Source organism: Podarcis pityusensis, assembly GCF_964106645.2.
Source record: "Podarcis pityusensis genome assembly, chromosome: 4".
NCBI classification, from domain to species: Eukaryota; Metazoa; Chordata; class Lepidosauria; order Squamata; family Lacertidae; genus Podarcis; species Podarcis pityusensis.
In genome coordinates, this window is record NC_138027.1 from 8,328,778 (window position 1) to 8,353,347 (window position 24,570).

The 24,570-nt window shown below is 47.8% G+C and overlaps 1 protein-coding gene across 1 annotated transcript in view; it reads left to right on the forward strand.

Annotated features, from left to right (window-relative positions):
• GDPD5 (glycerophosphodiester phosphodiesterase domain containing 5) overlaps positions 1 to 16,440 on the forward strand; it is a 175,339-nt gene extending 158,899 nt beyond the window's left edge. The window contains exons 13-16 of the mRNA XM_081002151.1: positions 1,307 to 1,454; positions 5,164 to 5,246; positions 14,583 to 14,695; positions 15,862 to 16,440. Of these exons, the coding sequence (XP_080858277.1) occupies positions 1,307 to 1,454; positions 5,164 to 5,246; positions 14,583 to 14,695; positions 15,862 to 15,977 (460 nt within the window). The 3' untranslated portion in view covers positions 15,978 to 16,440. The remainder of the gene's footprint in view (positions 1 to 1,306; positions 1,455 to 5,163; positions 5,247 to 14,582; positions 14,696 to 15,861) is intronic.
• The last annotated feature ends 8,130 nt before the right edge of the window (positions 16,441 to 24,570 follow it).

The window sequence follows — 24,570 nt, forward strand, 5'->3', positions numbered from 1 at the left end:
AAAAACTTCCCTGAACAGGGCTGCCTTCAGATGTCTTCTGAATGTCAGGTAGTTGTTTATCTCTTTGACATCTGATGGGAGGGTGTTCCACAGGGCGGGTGCCACCACTGAGAAGGCCCTCTGCCTGGTTACCTGTAGCTTTGCTTCTTGCAGTGAGGGAACTGCCAGAAGGCCCTTGGCACTGGGCCTCAGCGTCCGGGCAGAACAATGGGGGTGGAGATGCTCCTTCAGGTCTACTGGGCCTTTGAGGCCGCTTAGGGCTTTCAAGGTCAGCAACAACACTTTGACTTGTGCTCGGAAACATACTGGGAGTCAATGTAGGTCTTTCAGGACCGGTGTTATGTGGTCTTGGCGGCCGCTCCCAGTCACCAGTCTAGCTGCCGCATTCTGGATTAGTTGTAGTTTAGATATCCCTCGGGCCAGCAGGTATATTCAGAAGCAGGTACCAGATGCTGGCAACAGGCAGGGGAACGGCCTTCATTGCTGCCTTGTGGTGTTCTCTTTCTCTAACCTTGGTGATATAGCTTGAAACCAAAATTTGATTCCCCCCAGCCCTAACCGAGGCTTTGGGAAGGAAGCATGAGAGCTCTTGCAGGCTTTTAGAGCCTTCCCTCCTCCTTCCTAAATCCCAGTAAGCAGTTGCCCAGCTTTGGGAAGGAAGAGGAGGACCCTGGGACCTTGTCAAAGCCCTCATACGTCCTGTGGCGCTGTGGTTTAAACCACTGAGCCTCTTGGGCTTGCCAGTCAGAAGGTCGGCGGTTCGAATCCCCGCGACGGGGTGAGCTCCCATTGCTCTGTCCCAGCTCCTGCCAACCTAGCAGTTCAAAAGAACACCAGTGCAAGTAGATAAATAGGTACCACTGTGGTGGGGAGGTAAACGGCGTTTCCGTATACTCTGGTTTCTGTTATGGTGTTCCATTGTGCCAGAAGCTGTTTAGTCCTGCTGGTCACATGACCTGGAAAGCTGTCTGTAGACAAACGCTGGCTCCCTCGGCCTGAAAGCGAGATGAGCGCCGCAACCCTATAGTCTCCTTTGACTGGACTTAACCATCCAGGGGACCTTTACCTTTTATCTTTACCTGCCTCCTTCCCAAAACTGGAGAAGCGCTTACCAGACTTTGAAAAGGTACCACCTCATACGGTGGTGCTGCCCTAAAATGGCCTCTGTTCTCCGATGTGGTTCTCTGACGGCAGAATCTGGGACCAGACAGAACCCAGTGTCCCAACGAGATCCAGCAAATGCCATTTTGACGTTCTTCTGCGCTTTTTAAGGCCCGTCCTTCTCTCCGCTCTGCTCTCTCGACAGGGAATACGCCGTGGCGAACTTGAGCGTTAATCTGTTTGTGGTGAACGAGCCTTGGCTCTACTCAGTCCTGTGGTGCTCCGGGGTCCAGTCCGTCACCTCCGACAACTCTCGCGTCCTCAGCAGGCTGCGTTCCCCCGTCTGGATGATGGTAAGCAGGGCTTGGGCTTTGCGTCTGTTCGTTTCCAGGCGTATGAATGTCAGGAGGAGAAGCAGCCTGCTGGAACAGGCCTGCCGAGTTGTGGGCGTCCGAGGGAACAGAATGCTACAAGGTCCAGGACTGATAAAAGAAAGCCCTTTTTCACGGAGTTAAACTGTGGAACTCCCTGCCACAAGAGGCAGGGATGGCCATGAACTTGGGTGGCTTTGAAAGAGGATCAGACAAATTAATGACAGAGGAAAAATAAAATAAAATAAAATAAAATAAAATAAAATAAAATAAAATAAAATAAATAAAATAAAATAAAATAAAATAAAATAAAATAAAATAAAATAAAATAAAATAAAATAAAATAAAATAAAATAAAATAAAATAAAATATATAATAATATACAGTGGTACCTTGGGTTAAGAACTCGTCCTGGAGGTCTGTTCTTAACCTGAAACTGTTCTTAACCTGAGGTACCACTTTAGCTAATGGGGCCTCCCGCTGCTGCCATGCAATTTCTGTTCTCATCCTGAGGTAAAGTTCTTAACCCGAGGTACTATTTCTGGGTTAGCAGAGTCTGTAACTTGAAGCGTCTGTAACCTGAAGCATCTGTAACCCGAGGTACCACTGTAATATGATTATTTATACCCTGCCCATGCATTAAAACACCAGTCATTAAAAACTTCCCTAAACAGGGCTGCCTTCTGATGTCTTCCTAAATGTCAGATAGTTGTTTATTTCCTTGACATCTGATGGGAGGGCGTTCCACAGGGCAGGTGCCACCACTGAGAAGGCCCTATGCCTGGTTCCCTGTAACTTGGCTTCTCATAGCGAGGGAACCACCAGACGGCCTTCGGCGCTGGACCTCAGTGTCCGGGCTGAACGATGGAGGTGGAGACGCTCCTTCAGGTATACTGGTCCGAGGCCGTTTAGGGCTTTAAAGGTCAGCACCAAGACTTTGAATTGTGCTCGGAAATGTACTGGGAGCCAATGTAGGTCTTTCAGGACCGTGTTATACGGTCTCAGCGGCCACTCCCAGTCACCCGTCTAGCTGCCGCATTCTGGATTAGTTGTAGTTTCCGGGTCACCTTCAAAGGTAGCCCCACGTAGAGCGCATGGCAGTAGTCCAAGTGGGAGATAGCTAGAGCATGCACCACTCTGGCGAGACAGTCCGAAATGGGCTCTTGGTGGCTTCTAACTGGGATAGCTAGGCTCTGCCTCCACAGTCCGAGGCAGCGATGCTTTTGCAGATCCTTCCTCCGCCCAAAGAGGCCACAAATACTTATCATTGTTTTTATTATTTATTAAATTTCTACACTGACCTCCGTCCATAGATCTCAGGGTGGTTCACAACACAGAAATGCAAGTTTCAACCCCCCCCCCCACAAAATACACATTGAAAACAAGAACGAAACCGATACCTGCCTGCCACCCACTTCAAACGTAGGGCCAAAAGCTCCAGTAAAAAGGAAAGGTTTTGCCTGGTGCCTTAAGCTAGACTAGAGAGCACCAGGTGAGCTTCCCTGGGGGAAGGGCATTCCACAAATGGGGAGCCAACGTTGAAAAGGCCCCGCTCTCGTGTTGCCACCCGCTGGACCTCCCATAGAGGGGCTCAGGGAGAAGGGCCTCATAGGATGATTGCAGGGTGTGGGCTGCTTCTTATGGGGAGGACCCATAAGAGTCCTTGAGGTCTTGAGCCGCATAAGGCTTTATAGGTAAAAATCAGCACTTTGAATTGGGCCTCGAAACATCATAGAGGAGGCTGTGGTTCATACAGGGCTTACCTGGGGTTATCTTCTCGCTCCGACACACATGCACACAATTATACTTCTTATTCCTGAAAGAGAAAGGGGATAAACCTCTACTCGGGTCAAATCCATTTGTTGATTAAAGGGGGGAAACAAATTGACAGTGCTTGCAACTTCTGCTGCTGCAGCTACCAGTTTAGTGGCCCAGGGCGGCACCTAGTGGTCGCGAAAGTGCTTCTTCTTAATTCATGCACAGGCATTTATTTGAGCCCAGTCTTATTGATTGGTTCGGTAGATTAATAAACTAAAGCTTTGGGTCAGGGGTGGTTCTCTAAGGGCTGCCTTGACCTGTGGCCAATACTCTGGCGCCTGAGTGTCAAAGTAGACATGGTCGAAGTGTAAAACTGAGCATGGTCCTTTTTTGAAAAAGCAAATATTGGGTAGGGGGTCATGGAAACCTTTTGGCAACGCAGCAGGAAGCCTAGGGGAATGATCATATATATTGATTGATCAATAGATATAGATATGGAAATATTTGGGGGGGACTTGAGGGCCGCAATTTACTTTGGCTTCATGGCGTCAGGCAGCCCATATAAGCCCTCAGTTAAATTTTAAAAAGTTTCCTGTTTTAAAAATGAAGTTTGAAGGATCTTGGGAGCCACAGAAGACCTCTTGGGGTCTAGATGCCATGGCGTAAGCCCCCCTATCCTTTTGTTTTAGAGCTGTGAATTAAGGACATGGTTTTCGAAGCTGCTTCACTCCTGGTGTTACTGTAAGAGAAGGAATAATAATAATAATAATAATAATAATAATAATTTATTTATACCCCACCCATCCGGTTGGTTTCCTCAGCCACTCTGGGCAGCTCCCAACAGATTAAAAACAGAATAAAACATCAAACATTAAAAACTTCCCTAAGCAGAGCTGCCTTCAGATGTCTTCTAAAAGTCAGTTGTTTATTTCCTTGACATCTGATGGGAGGGCGTTCCACAGGGCAGGGGCCACTACCGAGAAGGCCCTCTGCCTGGTTCTCTCTAACTTCACTTATCACAGGGAGGGAACCACCAGAAGGCTCTCAATGCTGGACCTCAGTGTCCGGGCTGAATGATGGGTGTGGAGATGCTCCTTCAGGTATACTGGGTTGAGGCCGTTTAGGGTTTTCAAGGTCAACACCAACACTTGGAATTGTGCCTGGAAACATACTGGGAGCCAATGTAGGTCTTTTGGTACCGGTGTTATGTGGTCTCAGCGGCCGCTCCCAGTCACCAGTCTAGCTGCCGCATTCTGGATTAGTTGTAGTTTCCAGGTCACCTTCAAAGGTAGCCTCACATAGAGCACATTGTGGTAGTCCAAGCAGGAGATAACTAGAGCATGCACCACTCTGGCAAGACAGTCCGCAGGCAGGGAGGGTCTCATCCTGCATACCCGATAGAGCTGGTAGACAGCTGCCCTGGATACAGAATTGACCTGTGCCTCCATGGACAGCTGTGAGTCCAGAATGACTCCCAGGCTGCGCACCTGGTCCTTCAAAAGGACAGTTAAAACGAAAAGCCTGCCCTGGACGCAAAAGAAAGCTTTTCGTTTTAGCTGCCAGGTTGTTAAAGTTCCCTTACGCTTACAGGGGCCAGTTAGCCAAATCCAGATGAGTATTGTAGTGGAAACATTTGGAAGCCACCAGGGGGAAGAAGGAAGCTCTCCGATGAGAGAGTTTTATGCATTTTTAATTTTTGCCCCTATTTATGTTATCGCTCCCCCTTTGTACATGTTTACATTGCTGCCATGCTGCCATTATCTTATCTGTTTTCTTACATCACCAAGAGAACGGGCTTCATTGCCTGCTACTAAATGTCTCAAATATATCTGAAACCAGAACTCTGCATCCCCACATTGAGAGAGAGAAACTATTATTTTACTTACTGCATTAAGCCAACTGCATCCTTGTCTCCTCTTTTTTCCTCTTCCAGTCTCCGGACGAATACTATCTCATCTGGATAACCGCCGACCTCGTTTCGTTCGTTGTAATCGTAGGAGTTTTTATATTCCAGAAGTAAGTAGCTGGGGGCAGTGGTTTTGCAGTGTTCTTCGCCCCCTGCAAAAAACAACAACAAACCCATGTCTGAAAAGGCACTTTTAAGGGCAGTGGAATATTTTCAGCAACCCTTTAGAAGTTGACCCAGTTCCTACAACGCAGGAGCAATGAGGCTGGCGCTCCTTTGATCTGCCACCCTGTGCCACCCTAGTCCTGTAAGTAGATCGAGTGCAAGGGTTGAATGGGGAGAGACGTTGTAGCAGGGAGCAATTCCTAGGCCCTTTTCTCCTGCTCAATTCTTACATCTCCAGGGTGGTAGGGCACAAAGGAAGTGGGCACCACGCCACGTTTGTAACCAAGACGCCACCCGAAAACGTTGAGGGAGGGAGTTGGCACGCACCACCTCTAAGATGTTCTGTTTGGAAAGGCCCTCGTTTCTGAATTCCCCCCACATGTAGAAAGCTAGCACGTCAGGCTTCTTAGCCCACTCCCTGACACACTAGTTTTCTACATGCGGGGATTTAAATTGTTATTATTTCACATGCTGTCTGCACCATCATTGCTGAGGTGATCCGGCAGGAGAGAAACCCCGTGCCTCTCTAAATAAATCTTTCGGGATGGTCCGTCCTGGGTTCTGGAGTGAGATTTAGACGGAGGTCAAGGGGTCCCCCAAATTAGTTGTAGTGAATTCACGGCTGAGCAAGGGTTTAGCGAGGGGGTCATGAATAACACAGGATTTGTTATCGTGGTGCCTGGCGCTCTGTTGTTTTCCTACGTAATTCTTGAGGCCTGGGAAATCACAGTAAGCCTGTAAGATGCTGTGTCGGAGTCCCGGGCATGTAGTCAGAAAGAACCCACAGGAGAGAAAATACAAAGCCAGGATGAAGGCTCTGGTCAGCTGCTGGTTTACTTGGAGGTTGACTTCAGGAAGGCCCCCAAAAACAGCAGGCCGGCACCAAAATCCGGGCACCTTAAAATAACCCACTGCCAGGTTGTGTTGCCGCAAATTGCCCTTTCTCCACTTTCACAGCAGCGGGGCAGATTTGGCCCGGCGGGCTTCTAGCTGCTGATCCTTAGCCTTCAAATCCAGCGTAGAAGTAACATCCTAAAGATCCACAGAGTGAGGGGAAGGAGGAAACATAGGCAAAATTCTTAGATGCTTTGAAAGAAGAGAGGGCAGCCATTTTTCCACCCTCCCGTCTAGTAGGAGAAGAGAGAATTGTTTTCCAGCTGCGAATTCCAAGAGACGATCTGAGGGCAGTTCGCTGACTAGAATCCTCTCCCACAACCCCTTTTCGAGCAAAGTTTGGGCAAGCGATATCCACTCAGGGTGCCCTAGGTCAGGGGTGGGGAAGCCCCACGGGTGTTTTTTGGACCCAAGGTGGCCAGGGATGATGGGAGTTGTAGTCTAGCAACATCTGAAGGGACGCAGGTATCTGACACACTCTCACCTGGGGTTGGGGTAGAACGTCTTCTCCCAGTTTTTTGCAGCTAGTTGGACGAGAGGGGATTGGCCCAGAGACCCAATGGGACGGATTCTGAGTCTTCCACACCAGCAGTTAAATCTCCTTTGCCCTGACTCTGTATTGGTAGTTTTGCTCCCTGGGGAGGAATGATGGACTCGAAGGAGGTGCCCTGTTCCTCCTTGGTTTATTTTTCTTACTGCTCTGACCTTGTTGCATGTTCCTCCTTTCTCTCTCTCTCTCTCTCTCTCTCTCTCTCTTTCTCTCTCTTTCTTTCTCGCTCTCTCTGCTGCTGCATTTTGGCATCTTTACAGCTATCATATAATCAGGTAATTTCTGATGCCTTCTTCCTCATCCCACCTTTGTTTTCCTTCCTTCCTTCCTTCCTTCCTTCCTTCCCACCTCCCTCAAAAAAAAACCCCAAAAAGCACCGCTGCAAAATTGGGTTAAAAAGCAGGGCCGTTTCCAGAAGAAACCCTCTAGAAGTTAAAAGTAAAAAAAACCAAAAAACTACCCTCTGGCTCACAAAATGTACTAAGCGGGGATTTTCCTGCCCGCGGAACTGGGATTTGAGTGCACTCGGCAGCCTCGGGTCCCTGACAATGGCAACCCCTGAAATGTGTCCTGTTTGTTTATTTAATGCATGTATAAAAATAATAGAGAGTTGGAAGAGACCCATGGGGGTCATCTAGTCCAACCCGCTGCAATTCAGGACTCTCGGCTGAAGCATCCATGACAGAGGGGCATCCAACCTCTGCTTAAAAAGCTCCAAGGAAGGAGACCTCACCACCATTTCCGAGGGAGGCCGTATATTCCACTTTTTTCCCTCCAAGGATCTCAAGGTGGTTCCTCCCTTCTGCCTCCTCATTTAACCCCAACAACGGCTCTGTGAGGTAGGTTAGGCTGAGAGGCAGTGACTGGCCCAAGGGAGCACCCAGCGAGCTTCCTCCTGGCTGAGTGGGGATTCCTGGTATGCCTCGCAGAGGACCTTAAGGTCCATAAATAGCAACACCCTAGAGGTCCCTAAGGAAGTCAGATTAGCCTCAACCAGAGCCAGGGCCTTTTCATGTGCCTGCACCGTGAGCAGCTGAGGTTTTTCTTCTCGGCCACATGCTGTTGAAATGGAGGCTGCCTCTATGTCCTCAACCCATTCTCATTTTTCCAATTGGCCCCTGAGGTCATTTTTCTTCTCTTCTTGCGAGCATTTGAAACCTAACCCCCCCCCACCCCATTTTTGCAGCCAAGCCCCAATTCCTCGTTTTCGTTGTTTACCCAAGCGTTCCGCCTTCACACATTATCTTCCAGCCACGTTTGGTTGTGTTACGGAGAACCATTCTCATCGGTCTGTCTCTGCCTTTCCCATTTTTTTAAAAAACAAAAGATTTCTTTTCATTTTTTAAAGATATAGTTTCTGTGCATTATCAGTGTTTTCATGGAATAACCAAAGCTATTGTAGGCGTGAGCGGGATTCGAATCCGCTGCCTCAGCTTTCCTCCGCTGTGCATTCTGTATTGGAAGACAGCCTGAAAGCGATGTGTAGATGACATGACATGAGCCAACAGTGTGATGCGGCAGCTAAAAAAGCCAATGCAATTCTGGGCTGCATCAATAGGAGTATAGCATCTAGATCAAGGGAAGTAATAGTGCCACTGTATTCTGCTCTGGTCAGACCTCACCTGGAGTACTGTGTCCAGTTCTGGGCACCACAGTTCAAGAAGGACACTGACAAACTGGAACGTGTCCAGAGGAGGGCAACCAAAATGGTCAAAGGCCTGGAAATAATGCCTTATGAGGAACGGCTAAGGGAGCTGGGCATGTTTAGCCTGGAGAAGAGGAGGTTAAGGGGTGATATGATAGCCATGTTCAAATATATAAAAGGATGTCACATAGAGGAGGGAGAAAGGTTGTTTTCTGCTGCTCCAGAGAAGCGGACACGGAGCAATGGATCCAAACTACAAGAAAGAAGATTCCACCTAAACATTAGGAAGAACTTCCTGACAGTAAGAGCTGTTCGACAGTGGAATTTGCTGCCAAGGAGTGTGGTGGAGTCTCCTTCTTTGGAGGTCTTTAAGCAGAGGCTTGACAACCATATGTCAGGAGTGCTCTGATGGTGTTTCCTGCTTGGCAGGGGGTTGGACTCGATGGCCCTTGTGGTCTCTTCCAACTCTATGATTCTATGATTCTAGATCCGCCATGTGGGATCTTGCTTGGGGGAGCAAGGGGGAAGGTTGCAGGTTCTACTGGATCCCTCCGGAAAGAGGCACACATGAAAATACGTCTGTGTGTTGTGCATGTATTACCTCTAGATGGGTTCTGAACTTTCTGGGGTTCCCCCTTCCCACTTCTTCCCCTTTTTCTCTGCAAGGAACAACTTTTCCATGCGCCGAAGGCACACAGCGAGTGTGCAGCGCTTTTGTAGTTTGTACAATTATGCTTCGCCCAGAGAAAACAGAGAAAAGCTTTCCTCCCTCTCTCAAACTCGTGGCCCTCCGGCAAAGCTGAGCATTCTGGAAACACATGAAAGAAAGCGCTTCTTCGTACAGCACAGATTTAAAACTGTGGGACTCACTTCCACAGCAGGCATAAGAAGCGATCAACCCACATGATTTTAAAAAGGATTAGCCGAATTCACGGAGGAGAGGGCTATTACAGCATTTTAATATTTTTTTGGAAGCTGCCCAGAGTGGCTGGGGAAGCCCAGCCACATGGGCGGGGTATAAATAATAAATTATTATTATTATATATTATTATTATTCTTGGTGGCTGTGATGGGAGACAGCACTTTGTCTCTGCCGTCAGAGGCAGGAATGCGCCTGAATCTCAGCTGCTGGAAACCGCAGGTCATTTAAAAAAAAGCAAACCTGAAAGTGGTTGCAAGAATATAAAGCCGTAAAATCGAGAAAAAGGCACAGCCCTACTGTTAAAGTTAAAATACTGAATCAGATTAAAATCACCTTGGCTTCTTAAGAATCTGGGTGTGCACGTCCGAACAAAAATGTTTATAGCAGGCGACGAATAGAGTGCGGAAAAGGTGCCCGCTTGATATCTATAGGCAGGGAGTTCCAAAGTTCACTAAACCGTTGAGTTCTCACCAATGCAGATCTGGTGTTTTGTGGTGCCTGCGGTTCTGCCAAGTAAAGGACCCCTGGATGGTTAAGTCCAGTCAAAGGTGTCTATGGGGTTGCGGCGCTCGTCTCGCTTTCAGGCCGAGGGAGCCGGCGTTTGTCCACAGACAGCTTTCTGGGCCATGCGGCCAGCATGACGAAACCACTTCCGGCATAACGGGACGCCGTGACGGAAACCAGAGCGCACGGAAACACCATTTACTTTCCCGCCACAGCGGTACCTATTTATCTACTTGCACTGGTGTGCTTTCCAACTGCTAGGTTGGCAGGAGCTGGAGCAGAACAACGGGAGCTCATCCCGTCGCGGGGATTTTAACCGCCGACCTTCCAATCGGCAAGCCCAAGAGGCTCAGTGGTTTAGACCACAGCAATCCCATAAGGCGATCTCGTAGGTGGGGAGAGTTGTTCCTGTGCTCAAATCCTGCTCCCCGGTTTCCCCAGACTTCTGGTCAGCCACTGGGAGAAGAGGCTGCAGGTCTCTTCTTCTTTGGCCTGGGAAACTTTATAACAATATAATAATAATTTATTATTTGTACTCTGCCCATCTGGCTGTGTTTCCCCAGCCACTCTGGGCGGCTTCCCACAAAGACCAAAAATATGCTAAAATGTCATACGTTAAAAACTTCCCTGAACAGGGCTGCCTTCAGATGTCTTCTGAATGTCAGGTACAGTGGTACCTCGGGTTACATACGCTTCAGGTTACAGACTCCGCTAACCCAGAAATAGTGCTTCAGGTTAAGAACTTTGCTTCAGGATGAGAACAGAAATCATGCTCCGGCGGCACGGCAGCAGCAGGAGGCCCCATTAGCTAAAGTGGTGCTTCAGGTTCAGAACAGTTTCAGGTTAAGAACGGACCTCCGGAACGAATTAAGTACTTAACCCGAGGTACCACTGTAGTTATTTATCTCTTTGACTTTGCGGGAACAGCAGCGATTGCAGGAAGTAAGAAGAAGCGCTTTGGCTGATGTCATCTTCCTCCGTCATTCATCCCAGCTGCTTCCGCACACGTCTGTGCTTTTATCAGCTCAGCGTCTCCTCTTCCTCCTCCTCCTCCTTTCCTGACCCTCTCTCTTTCCTCCCCTTTTACGAAGAGCAACTCCCTTTGGCTTTTCGAGGGCTGCATTTGATGCGGGGGTGTGTGTGTGTGTGTGCGCGCGCAATTGCCGTCTTTGCACAAGCAAGCCTGCGCTCCACGGCGATGGTTTGGGGGCGGGGAGGGGAAAGGGCATGTATGTTGGACCTAACCCCAGGTGCTTGTCGTCATACTGGGTTTCTGCTAAATTTGGTGACTTGCCAGCCTTTTGTACCTCCCTGGGCGTGACGGCGGCAGGCCAAACTTATTCTGTGTTTTTATTTTGTGATGTTACGTTGTGAACCTCCCGGAGACCTGCGGGTATAGGGCTCTCTACAAATTTAAAAATCAAAACAAAACACAATAAAATGTCGGGAGCAGGGTATCTGTAACCTGCGGGTCTCCACAAATAGTGGTACCTTGGTTCTCAAACTTAATCTGTTCCAAAACCAAAGCGTTCCAAAACCAAGGCACGCTTTCCCATAGAAAGCAATGCAAAACGGATTAATCCGTTCCAGACTTTTAAAAACAACCCCTAAAACAGCAATTGAACATGGATTTTACTATCTCACGAGACCATTGATCCATAAAATGAAATCACTAATCATGGTACTGTACTATAAAATAAATAAGACAGTGTTGTAGATGATAAAAATAAAAATTATTATTTTTTCTCACCTGCACTGATGATAGTCGTTGTTTGGATGGGGGGCTTTTATCCATTTGCGCAGTCACACATTCAATCAATCAATCAATCAGTAGATGAACTGGGTTCCACACAGTCACAAAAGCAAATGAACCGAAAAAGCCTCAAAAGCAAAAGAAATTGCAAAAACAAATGTGCCAAACTTAATTCATTCCGGAAGTCCATTTGACTTCTGAAATGTTCGAAAATCAAGGCGCAGCTTCTGATTGGTGCAGGCGCCCTGGAAACAATAGCTGACAACCGCATCGGATGTTCGGCTTCCGAAAAATGTCCGAAAACCAGAAAACTTAAATCTGGGTTTTCTGCGTTTGAGAACCAAGGTACCACTGTACTACTGAACCACAGCTCCCATCTTTCCTGGCCATGGGCTGATGGGAATTGTAGCTTGACGTCTAAAGGGCCACCGGTTACCTGCCCCTGAAGTAGGAAGACCCAGCTAGATGGGCGGGGTACAAATAATAAAATTATTATTATTATTATTATTATTATTATTATTATTGGGAGTTGTAAATGCAAAATTGCTTGCAAGCTTCTCATTCCAGAAGCACTGCGGCCCATTCTCCCAGCAAGAGGGCCTTTTGGTTTCAGGGTCCCCTTGGGGTGGGGATAGAAGCTGGGTGCACCTGGAGCAAAATGCAGACTCCTCTATTTTTGTATTGATTTGGCAGCAGACCTGATGTTAGCACACAGGCCTGTTGAAATCGCATCCATTGGTGGTCTTAGGTGGGTGATTTAAATGACCACTAGGAGGTGCAACGAAGACGAAATTGGGGTGGTGCGTGGCTGCTTTGTTTGTGGTTTTGGTGTTTGTATTTAATCTTACATACGTATTTGAACTTTTGTGTGTGTGAGTGTGTGTGTATTGGGGAGCACTTTTAAAAAGTGCAGATGACAAACAAAAGCTTAAGTGAGGCTCCCCCTTTATATATGATTTTATTTTATAAATTTTATTAATTTGATTTAATGTGTGTGTGTGTGTGTGTGCTTGCACGCAGGCACACACACTAACAATCTGATCAATCAATCAATCAATCAGGGGCACCTTTTTTAGATGGCTTAATTTAAAATAAATAAATAAATGAATTGTTTTTTTAAGCATCGCAGATCCGCCCCAAGGTTTTTGCAAAGTCACTGCTTTAAGTGGTAATGTGAGAAGCCCAGGGCTCTCGCGCTTTGTGTCTAGACTCAAAAGAGCCAGAAATGATTAACTGGAAAATTCAGACTCGCTCCGACTCCTGTTCCCCTTGGTCGGATAAAGTTGCCTGTGCCTGTTTTTTTGTTTAGCATCACCCCTCCCAGTAGACCTGAGATCGAATCCTGCTCAGCGTACCTTTTTTTTTTTTTTTTGCTTTGCTGGAGCGGGGAGGGTGTTGGTCACTGAGCAGCTGCCTCCTTTTGCTAACCTCCAGCCCTTTCTCATATTTCCATTGAAAGCATGTTAATAAATAATAATAATTTTTTATTTATACCCCGCCCTTCCTGGCTCAAAAAACCAGGCTCAGGGTGGCTAACAACAAATTTAAAACACTTAATTGAGGCAACAAAAAACAGCATTAAATACAGTATAAAACATGAGTAACAATAAATTCAGATTTGCGGCCCCCTCCCACTAACTCCCCCCCCCCGCTCCAATTTGAGAGGAGCCAGTCACGGAATCTGTGCTCGGCTCAGCAGAAAAGGCCCATTCTCATGTTGCCACCCTCCGGACCCCTAATGTAGGGGGCACATGAAGAAGGACCCCAAAGGATGATTTCAGGGTCTGGGTCAGTTCCTATGCAGAGAGGCAGTCCTTGAGGCATGGCAGTCCTGCGCTCTTTAAGCGGGGGGAGTTCATCAGTTTTGTTAGATCAATTAAACTAAATAGCATTAATTGGTTTTTCAATAAATGTGCCGTTAATGGCTGCTGTTTTGGATTTCATTGCGTTATTATCTTATTTTTATTGCATTATTATTTATCAGCTCCCTGCTTGTGGAATGCTCTCCCCAGGGAAGTTCGCCCAGTGCCTTCATTACATACCGTATTTTTTGCTCCATAAGACGCACTTTTTCCCTCCTAAAAAGTAAGGGGAAATGTCTGTGTGTCTTATGGAGCGAATGCATGGTCCCTGGAGCCGAATTGCCCAGGGGCAAAAAGCAGGTCATGCTTTTTTTTTTTTTTTAGAAAGAGGGAAGGGAGTGTTGAAACAAAGCCGCTGAGCGGCTGATCGGCAAGCGATCGGAGGGACGTAAGGGACTCTAGAGATAAAGGAGGCTGCCTGGGAGGGGGGAGGTAAAAGCCCATGAATCCTCAGGATTTTTGCATTGGGTCACCCCAAATTCACCATCAGATCATATAGCGTGTCCATGGCTACAGCCTGCACCAAAAAAGTCACGCAGCCACTGTTTCGTGGGGCTGCAATGGCGCAAAAATGTGGTTACAAAGCACAGATCCACATGGATCCTCAGGATTTTTGCATCGGGCTACCCCAAACTCACCGTCAAATCACATATCATGTCTGTGGCCACATCATGAACCACAAAAATCATACATCCACTGTTTCGTTCAGAATATTTTTTTTCTTGTTTTCCTCCTCTAAAAACTAGGGGTGTCTTATGATCAGGGGTGTCTTATGGAGCGAAAAATACGGTATTTTTTTTTAGGCGCCAGGCGAAAATGTTTCTCTTCAACTAGGCCTTGGGCTGATTCATATTATGTAGCCTTCTAAACATGTCTGTGAGAAGGTGGGGAGGCTATTGTCTTTCTGTTTTTATAATTATTTACTTGTTTTTGTTCTGTGTTTTATTCTGTGAACCGCCCCTGAGACGGTCAGGCCAGCTTGCAGAGTTTCAAAACAGAAGGAAAATGAGTTCTCTGTCACTGTGCTAGGAGAACAGCGCAGAGTTCCTTCCTCATGAGTTTGAGAGCCCATGGATTGTGAGCTCCTTGCCTGGAAACCTGGTCAGGCGCATGAAAAGTTCGGTTCCCGACATTCTCCTTGTCCGTTTCAGGTGGCGAATGGGCAGCATCCACAGCTACAACCCCGAACAGATCATGCTCAGCGCTGCTGTCCGAAGGTCCAGCCGGGATGTCAACATCATGAAGGAGAAACTCATCTTCTCAGGTGAGGCAATTCGAGGCTGGATTCCACGTGGCTATAACTTGATCTGCGGCAGAGAAGTAACTTCCTGTGGGGATGTCTTGCTATTCTTCGGGTCTTCAATTCGAATCTCGCCACAAATTCATTGTCATGCGGCTAAGGTTAAGTCTTTTTTAAACATTACAGACCCAACCCAAGGTTTTCCAGAGTTGCTGCTTTAAATAGTAATGTACTTTTGAATAAATAAGGTATACTATTCATTGTATCAAATGGTAGATTTCAGCGGAAGTCTCATAAAGTTCAATGAAAAATGCAGAAGACCCAGTGGATCAGTTCATTCTCTAGTCAGTTCATGCATAAGGTCCATACATGTATAAGTATTTATAGATCAATTTGATTCCCTCCCCCCTCTTTCTTTTTTCCTTTCTCCTTCTGTGTTGGAACTCCTGTTTGGGGACTTCCCTGGCTTTTTTCTGGCCCATGTAGGACCAGTCTGGATAGTTAGCCTTGGCGAAGGCTGACGTTTTTATCCCCCAAAAAGTTTTTGATTGAGTTTTCAATGAAATGAGGTTGCATTTTAATTTTTTTATGTATTTTAATCTTGTTTTTTAAGCTGTATTTCAATCAATTGTTTTTATATTTGGTGTTAGCCGCCCTGAGCCTGGCTGGGGAGGGCGTGGTATAAATAATTTCTTCTTCTTCTTCTTCTTCTTCTTCTTCTTCTTCTTCTTCTTCTTCTTCGTCTCTATTCCACCTGTCTCTTCAAAGAGTCCAATAATCTACACGAAGGGTTGTTACAGTTCCACAGAATCCTTTCACAGAGTCTAAGACAATATGTAATATGTAATATTACAGGATAGTGGATCTTATAGCATAGTAGTGGTTGCTATAAGATCCACTATCCTGTAATATTACATATGAGCCTATTCTACTGATGAAGCCTAGGATGGCGATACAAGGCTAATATTCTGGAAATCCTTGTCTTAGACTCTGTGAAAGGATTCTGTGGAACTGTAACAACCCTTCATGTGGATTATTGGCTTCAATAGGGGGGATTTGAACCCTGGTCTCCTAGGTCTTAGTCTGACACTCTAACCACTACACCGCACTGCCTCGCGTTAACCACAGCATCTATTCAGATCCTTCCCCCTCCGCCTTCTAACACCCCGCGCTTTCTCTTTCCTCCTCAGAGATCAACAGCGGCATCGAGACGACGGACGAGCTTTCTCTGTGCTCGGAGAACGGCTACGCCAACGAAGTCGTCACCCCCCTGGACCACCGAGAAGTGAAGCTTCGTATCAACTGAGGGGGCAGCGGAGAAGCGGTTGGGGGGCTCCGGAACCTTCCGACGCTTCCTTGGTCCTTGCGTGGACTGCCTGGGACTCTTAATGCAACGGACTTCGTGCAGGTGGCCTGGTGCCTCTCTGGAAACTGAAGCTGGACTGGGTTTCTTTGATTTTTGTTGTTGTTGTAAATATCCCCCCTTTTTGTGACCCCTTTTCTTGCCTATCATGGGATTGGGGGCGGGTGGGGCAGGATTTGGCATGTTTGCGAGGAGCGATCTGGCGATGGGACCCACTAGAAGATAGCCTTCAGAGGTGTTGCCGGACTACAAGTCCCATCATCCAGGACCATGCATGGCTACATCTGATGGGAGTTGTAGTCCAACGTCGTGCAGGGTCATGTGACGGAAGGAACCCCACTGTCTTTCTCTCCTCTCCTCGGTGCAGCGATTGTTAGCTGAACTTATTTAAAGATGTATGTTGTGACGCCTTGGCGAAGCGTGGTTATTATCCATATTTTTATGGGTTTGAAATCTTCCGGGCACTGGGAAGGTGTCCTGCCTGAAATCTGAGGGCTGCATTGCTCATCTGGACAACGATCCAAGGGCCATGTGACTGGTGGGCGGAGCCAGAAGCAAAAGTGGGGAGGAAATACCGTATTTTTTGCTCTATAAGACGCACTTTCCCCCTCCAAAAATTAAGGGGAAATGCGTGTGCGTCTTACGGAGCGAGTGCAGGCTCCATGGCTTCAGCGAAAGCAACACGAAGCCTCTGAAGCGCAGCAGGAGCGCTCCTGCCGCACTCCGGAGGCTTCGCGTTGCTTTTGCTGAAGCCTGGAGAGCGAGAGGGATCAGTGCGCACCGATCCCTCTTGCTCTCCTGGCTTCACTTCGCTAGAGAGGCGCTGCGCAGCTTTCCCTCTCTGCGCAGCGCCCCTTCAGCGAAGCGGGAGGAGAAATGGAAGGGGCTCCGCTTCTCCTGCTGCTTCGCTGAGGGGGCGCTGAGCAGAGAGGGGGAGAATATTTTCCCCCCTTGTTCTCCCCCTCTAAAACTAGGTGCGTCCTATGGTTGGGTGCGTCCTATAGAGCGAAAAATACGGTACCTTCCAAGGACGCATTGAAGACGGGCAAGGGTGCTTGGGGTGAGAAGCAGGGCTTGTGAGGGGTGCTGGGGGCCACATAGAGAGCCCTGGAGGGCCGATTTCAATGTGTTTGAGGTTTCCCGATCCTGATTTGCAGGTAGGATGCTGTGCAGACCGAGAAAAGCTCCAAGCACGAAGAAGGGAGACGTTAACCGGAAATTTTACAAGCCTGAACGTGGAACGACTTTGATCTTCCTGCTTTCTCAATGGCAGCAAGAGGGAGCAGGGTCGTCTTACACATATGCGGTGCCGTGGTGCAAAGATCCATCCGGCGCCCCGCCATGCAACTCCAAAACAAGGGAGAAGGCAGTGGAAAATGTCCTCTGCCTCCCCCACCGCCCCGATCCCTGGCGTGGTGGCGGTGATCAAGCAGGAAAACGTGCTGGCGGACATGCTCTCTGGCATTGGGGTGCCCAGGAAGGCTGTGCGCCACCTTTGGCCAGGAAGCAGGAGGAGGACAACGACCGGGATCAGGGCCGTCTTTAGCTGTGCTGGGCCCGGGAGTAACCCAACAACCGCAGTCCAGGTCCAGTCCAGAATCCATAGGTTCTGCTAGGAGTCAGTCCGACAGGGTCAAGGCAGGAAACCAGGCAAGGACAGGTACAGAAGAAGAAGAAGAAGAAGTTTGGATTTGATATCCCGCTTTATCACTACCCGAAGGAGTCTCAAAGCGGCTAACAATCTCCTTTCCCTTCCTCCCCCACAACAAACACTCTGTGAGGTGAGTGGGGCTGAGAGACTTCAGAGAAGTGTGACTGGCCCAAAGTCACCCAGCAGCTGCATGGGGAGGAGCGGGGAAGCAAACCCGGTTCACCAGATTACGAGTCCATCGCTCTTAACCACTACACCATGCTGGCTTTCAGAATCTCAGGCAGGATCTAGCATACAGCAATGTTGCTCCCGCAACCTGGGGCAAGGTCTGACCGCCTTTTATCTTTGTCGGGGTAGCGGCCGGTCCTGATCCCCCGGCGACTCACCTCCCTGTTTCGCCCAAAGAAGAGCACTCCTCCTGCGAGTACTCAGGTCTCTCCTTCTCTCAGACCTCAGTCTCTGCAGCTCGGGAGACGTCGGTGGGTTACTAGGCCCAGGGGCCGCCTCAGCCTCCCCTGACCCAACCAGTAGTGGAGCAGCTGTAAGTGATGGCCCAGCTGGAGGCGGCGAGGTAATCCCCGCATCTGGAGCCAGGGCAGGCTCAGCCCCTGACTCGGCCCAGCTGGTGTTTGTTGCAGGGGAACCTGTGCAGACTGGGACTCTTCAGGATCAGGCCCCAGACTTGGTTCAGATGATGCCTGAGGCAAAGGATCCGGTGCAGACTGAGACTCCTCTGGTGCCAAGCCGCACAGCTCCCCCACTCGCTAGGGCGCCCCTGAGAGGCTGGCGCCCTGGCGCAACGAACCACTAAGACCAATGGGAAAGACGGCTCTGAGATGGAGACTGGTGCATGCCAAAAAGTAGTTGTGGGGTGATCAGTGGGTGGCCCCACTGAAGGCTGTGCTAAGAATAAAGCAGTATATCCCACATATAGGAGCAAATCTCATTTCCTGGATCTCTAGGGCAGCAGTTCTCAACCTGTGGGTCCCCAGATGTTTGTTGGACTACTACTCCCATCATCTCTGACCACTGGTCATGCTGGCTAGGACTGATGGGAGTTGTAGTCCGACATCATCTTGGGACCCACAGGTTGAGAATTGCTGCTCTAGGGGAGGCCGAGTCAAGATGCAATACAAGACTGCTGCATTGTTTCTTAAAACGGGTTTTCCAGATGTTTTGCTGGACTGACAACCCCAGGAGATTTATTTCCATTCCCCAAGGTTTATGTACCGCTTGATTCTCATGAAACATCAAAGTGGTTTACAGAAGCAAAAAAGAGGGACAAAATGACCAGTTAAAAACAGCTCTTTAAAATGGTCCGCAAATAAATTAAATCAGCACACCGGGTTAAAAACACCTGTCGACATTTTACGTATCTTGTTAGGTTTTCCTAAACGAAAATGTTTTCAGCGGGGTGTCAGAAGGAGTGCAGCGGTACCTTGGTTCTCAAAATTAATCCGTTCTGGAAGTGCGTTCCAAAACCAAAGCGTTACAAAACCAAGGCGCGCTTTCCCATAGAAAATAATGCAAAATGGATTAATCTGTTCCAGACTTTTAAAAACAACTCCTAAAACAGCAATTTAACATGAATTTTACTATCTTAACGAGACCATTGATCCATAAAATGAAAGCAATAATCAATGTACTGCAGTCACACAGTCAATCAGTAGCTGAACTGGGTTCCACGCAGTTACAAAAACAACAAAAAAGAGCCACAAAACCACAAAATAAATAGCAAAAACAGACAGACCTCAGCATAACACTCAAAACGGAAGTGCGGCACTCAAATTGGAAGCATAACACTCAAAACAGAGCATGTTCGGCTTCCAAAAAACGTCCGCAAACCGGAACACTTCCTTCCGGGTTTGCAGTGTTTGGGTTCCAAGTTGTTTGAGTACCAAGGTGTTTGAGAACCAAGGTACCACTGTACAGTGAAGGTACTGATGTGAACCGGCAGGGAGTTCCAAGTGCGAGTTCTGCCACACTAGAAGATTGATTTCTTACAACAGTGAAATATTATTTGGCACCTTTAATGGTGTAAGTTCTGCAGATGGAATGTCCACATACAGGTAAGGCGACCCTACAAGTAAACTGGTTCCAAGCTGTTCAGGGCTTTATATACTAACACAGGCATAGGCAAACATGGCCCTCCAGATGTTTGGGGACTGCAACTCCCATCATCCCTAGCTAACAGGACCAATAGTCAAGGGATGATAGGAGTTGTAGTCCCATGACGTCTGGAGGGCCGAGTTTGCCTATGCCTGTACTAACACCTTGAATTTGGCTCAAGCAATGCAGGTCTCTGAACAGAGATGTTAGCAATTACGCCACAGCATTCTGCACTAACGGCAGCTCCCGGATCAAGCACAAGGAAGTCGCACACAAAGTGCATTGTCGTATTCTCGAACCAATGAATTCGAATTGCAAGAAAAGAGAGTCCGACTGAACGTTAGGAGTAACTTTCAGACAGTGAAATCTGTTTGATGGGAACGGTCTCCCTTGGAAGGTGGTGGACTCTTCCTCCTTGGAGGATTTCAAGCAGCGGTTGGGTGGCCATCTGCCAGGGATTCTTTTCTTTTTTTTAAGCCCAAAGTTTGTTCGTCTTCTTTCTATGCATTTTTTTTCTTCCAGAAAGCTAACGCAGTGGAGCACCTATTCACATGGGCTGCACACACCATGCATTTAAAGAGCACCAACTCCCCAAAAGAACTACGGGAGCTGTAGTTTTCCCTTCACAGAGCTACAAATCCAAGAACCCTTAACAAACTACAGGATTCTCTTTCTCTCTGTGTGTGTGAATTAAATGCCTGTATATACATCCATAGGGATGCTGGTGGCGCTGTGGGTTAAACCACAGAGCCTAGGGCTTGCCGATCAGAAGGTCAGAGGTTCGAATCCCCGCGACGGGGTGAGCTCCCGTTGCTTGGTCCCTGTTCCTGCCAGCCTAGCAGTTCGAAAGCACGTCAAAGTGCAAGTAGATAAATAGGTACCGCTCTGGCGGGAAAGTAAACGGTGTTTCCGTGCGCTGCTCTGGTTCGCCAGAAGCGGCTTAGTCATGCTGGCCACATGACCCGGAAGCTGTACGCTGGCTCCCTCGGAAAATAAAGCGAGATGAGCGCCACAACCCCAGAGTCGTCCACGACTGGACCTAACGGTCAGGGGTCCCTTTACCTTTATATACATCCATATTTAATTATTTTGCAACATTGCTTTGCTTAAAAATTCAGGAGATACCTCCAAAGTCAATTCGGAAGTGCTAGTCAAAAAGGAGCCTTACCTGGAGATGCCAGCATTGAACTGGTGCCTTCTACTTAGCTGGGATAGCTCATTCAGAAGAGTACGAGACTCTGAACCTCAGGGTTGCGGGTTCGAGCCCCACATTGGGCAAAAGATTCCTGTATTGCAGAGGGTTGGACTAGATGACCCTCGCGGTCCCTCCCATCTCCATGACTCTATGATTCTCTACATGCAAAACTGATTTTCTACCACCGAGCTGAGACCCTTTCCTGTATTAATGCCAGCTGTTCTAGAATGGCTATAAAGCTGAGCGTCGTCTGCAGGGTCTTGGATTTGAATCCCTGCTTAGCTTTCTCTAAGTGGCTTTAGGAGGTGAACCAGGGGCTGCAGACATCAGGAACCCTGTGTTGCCAGATCCACTAGGCCCTGAAAACGTCTCCTTTTCTGTGCAAATTTGCCAGGCTCTCTCTCGAACGATGCTTTTCCTGTGGGCCACAACTGCTTTTCCAGATGGGCCGCTGACTCTAAGCTCTCCCTTGGGTGAACTCCCCTCTGCATCCTCACGCCCTCCCTTCTGCAGAGGCGACAGGGAGATTCCTCCTGCCTGAGCCGTCACTTGGCAGCTGCAGCAAATGCCAGGCAGATCCTCCGAGCGCATCATAATTACCAGGAACAAAGCCGAACCCGATCGTCTCTTGCTTTGTGGCTTGGAGGCTGGAGGGTTATTATTTGTCTTGGGCAAGCGCAAAAGCAAAGGGAGTGTCCTGTTTTATTTTTGCTGGCCAGTTTACATCGGTCAAGGGGTTGCCAGAACCAAGCTGTGATGCTCTTTGGTCCAATGCCTTCGGATGAACATATACCCGAGCCATTATCCTTCCATTCCAGGTGATGGGATTTCCATCGGACAGGTGAGAAAGACCTTCCCTAACAAAGGGGATGATACCTTATAAGCAAAGAGACCAGGCGAGTGGGGTGTAGGAATCTGCCTTCTACAGAATGTTGGTGCCTCAAGCTGAGCACTGACTGGCAGCAGCAGCTGCCCAGGATTTCAGGCAAAGGGTTCTCCCAGCCCTACCTGGGGATTGGAGGAGGCGCAAAACAGACGCCCTACCACTGAAATGTGGTCCTTTCCCATATTAGATCAAGCTGCTCCACTAGGATGGGTATATAGCTGAATGTCATCTGCAGGGTCTTGGAATCGAATCCCCACTTCGCTTTTCCTAGGAATTGAATTGAATTCCTGCGGCTTGATGGAGGTAGAAACTGTCTCTCATGTCTTGTTACACTGCCGTTTACACGGGGATATACGCTCGGTATTTATCCTTCCTGTTATACAAAAATCTCCAAATGGGTCCGAACTTCAACGTCTAAAACTCCTGGTAGAGGACAAGGATCTAGAGATCACGCTAAGAGTGGCCAAATTCTGTGCGACTGCCATAAAACTTAGGGAACAAGCTGTACTACCAAAACGATTAAGGTTTTAAATGACAATTTTAGGTTATATTTTAGTGATCAAGAGTTAATATATATATTTTAACTGCTGCTATATCTGAATTGCCTCTGTTATACCCAATTGCAATTCAATGTTTTATGATTTTCCTGATATTGTAAGTGAGCCGGAACTGGTCTGTGACCATAATAATGAAATTCAATTCAATTCAAGTTTTAAGGCAACCTGCTGGGTCTGAGCTGCGAAGGTGAAATGGGAGCTACCCAATTAATGCTTTCTTGAGCTCCTGAGGTCAAGGGTAGGATACCTGTGCTAAAATGTATTTATATTTATATTTCTTATTAAATTTATACAGTCTATTTTGCTCTTTGATGTAGGTTTTTGGTGTTCTCCAAATCTACTCTCTGGCAGATTTTACCTGTCTGGCAGACTTTTCATTGGAAACCATGTTGTGCGCCTTGACATTTTGCAGTTCCCAAATGATGGAACGTTTTCAGAAGTGAGACACGCAACAATGAGCATGCAGGCAAATTTATGTCTGTATGCAAAAGCCTATCCTCTCTGATTTGTAGGAATTGCACAATGGGGAAACCAAGGGTTTGGACTTTCTTTGGGGAATCATGTCCTCAATGAAATATCCAGCTCCTCTTCTCCTTCTTGGTGTTTGAGCTCAGGAGATGGAAGGTGGAGTGGGGGGAAAACCCTATTCCTGGATTGAGGGAAGAAAGAATGTTCTCTTGCCCATGGTATACATTCTGCTTTGATTTTGCCAGCTATAAGGCTCATTGGAGAGCAAATGAAACAATGATAACAACAAGGGGTACATGCGACTGGGGGGAGGCAGGTGGCCCTGGGGTCTAAACCACTGAGCCTCTTGGGCTTGCCGATCGGAAGGTCGGCGGTTCGAATCCCCGTGATGGAGTGAGCTCCCGTTGCTCTGTCCCAGCTCCTGCCCACCTAGCAGTTCGAAAGCACGCCAGTGCAAATAAATAAATAGGTACCACTCCAGCAGGAAGGTAAATGGCATTTCTGTATGCTCTGGCACTCGTCACGGTGTTTCGTTGCGCCAGAAGCGGCTTAGTCCTGCTGGCCACATGACCCGGAAAGTTGTCTGTGGACAAACGCCGGCTCCCTCGGCCTGAAAGCGAGATGAGTGCCGCAACCCATAGTCGCCTTTGACTGGACTTAAACGTCCAGGGGTCCTTTACCTTTTACCTTACATGTGACAGAAGCATGGGTCAGACTAGGGCCAGAAAAAGGCTTGCTTTGTAAATAATGGGCTATTGTAGGGAAAGATAGATGGAAAGTACACTAAGCTGAACTTTTGGTGAAATTTTGGCAAGAGTTTGAATATAAACTGTTTGGCATTGGGCGGAGGAGAATTTAAAGGTTTGTGGAGGAAAGCTCCCTCACGCCCCTTTAGGTTCCCGTCTACTGCCAGCCATCATTCTCCCGGTCTACAAAATACCCTGGAACTACGCTCTGTCATGAAGAAGCACAATTCCAGATCATAAGCAACTTCCTAGTCTTCATGGTTTTAAAAGTAAATTTTTAGGTGGGCAATGTTTTCAAATGTTTTATTGTCCTTTTAATATTCTGTTGTGAGCCACCCAGAGTGGCTGGGATATAAATACAGTCATACCTCGGGTTACAGCCGCTTGAGGTTGTGTTTTTTCTGGTTGCGGACTACCGAAACCCGGAAGTACTGGAACGGGTTACTTCCGGATTTTGGCAGTCACGCATGCACAGAAGCGCTAAATCGCGCTTTGCACATGCGCAGAAGCGCCGAATCACAACCCGCGCGTGCGCAGACATGGGTTGTAAATACTGTGGGTTGCAAACGTGCATCCCGCATGGATCACGTTCGCAACCCGAGCATCCACTGTAATATATTATTATTATTAATTAATTAATATGCATCTCCATTATGTCCAAAATTCACCATTAAACTACAAGCGTCACCACTATTCCCCTTCTCCTCTTCCCTCCTCTCCTCCTGCTCCTCTATCTTCTTCTCCTTCTCCTTCTTCTTCTTCTTCTTCTCTTTCTTTCTTTCTTTCTTTCTTTCTTTCTTTCTTTCTTCTTCTTCTTCCATCCTTCAAGGTCCCGGGAAGGATCGCAGCATTAAAACACACTATTAAAAGCAATTCAACTTTTTCATGCCCTGAATTGAGATGAAACAAGAGTCCCATTCCGGA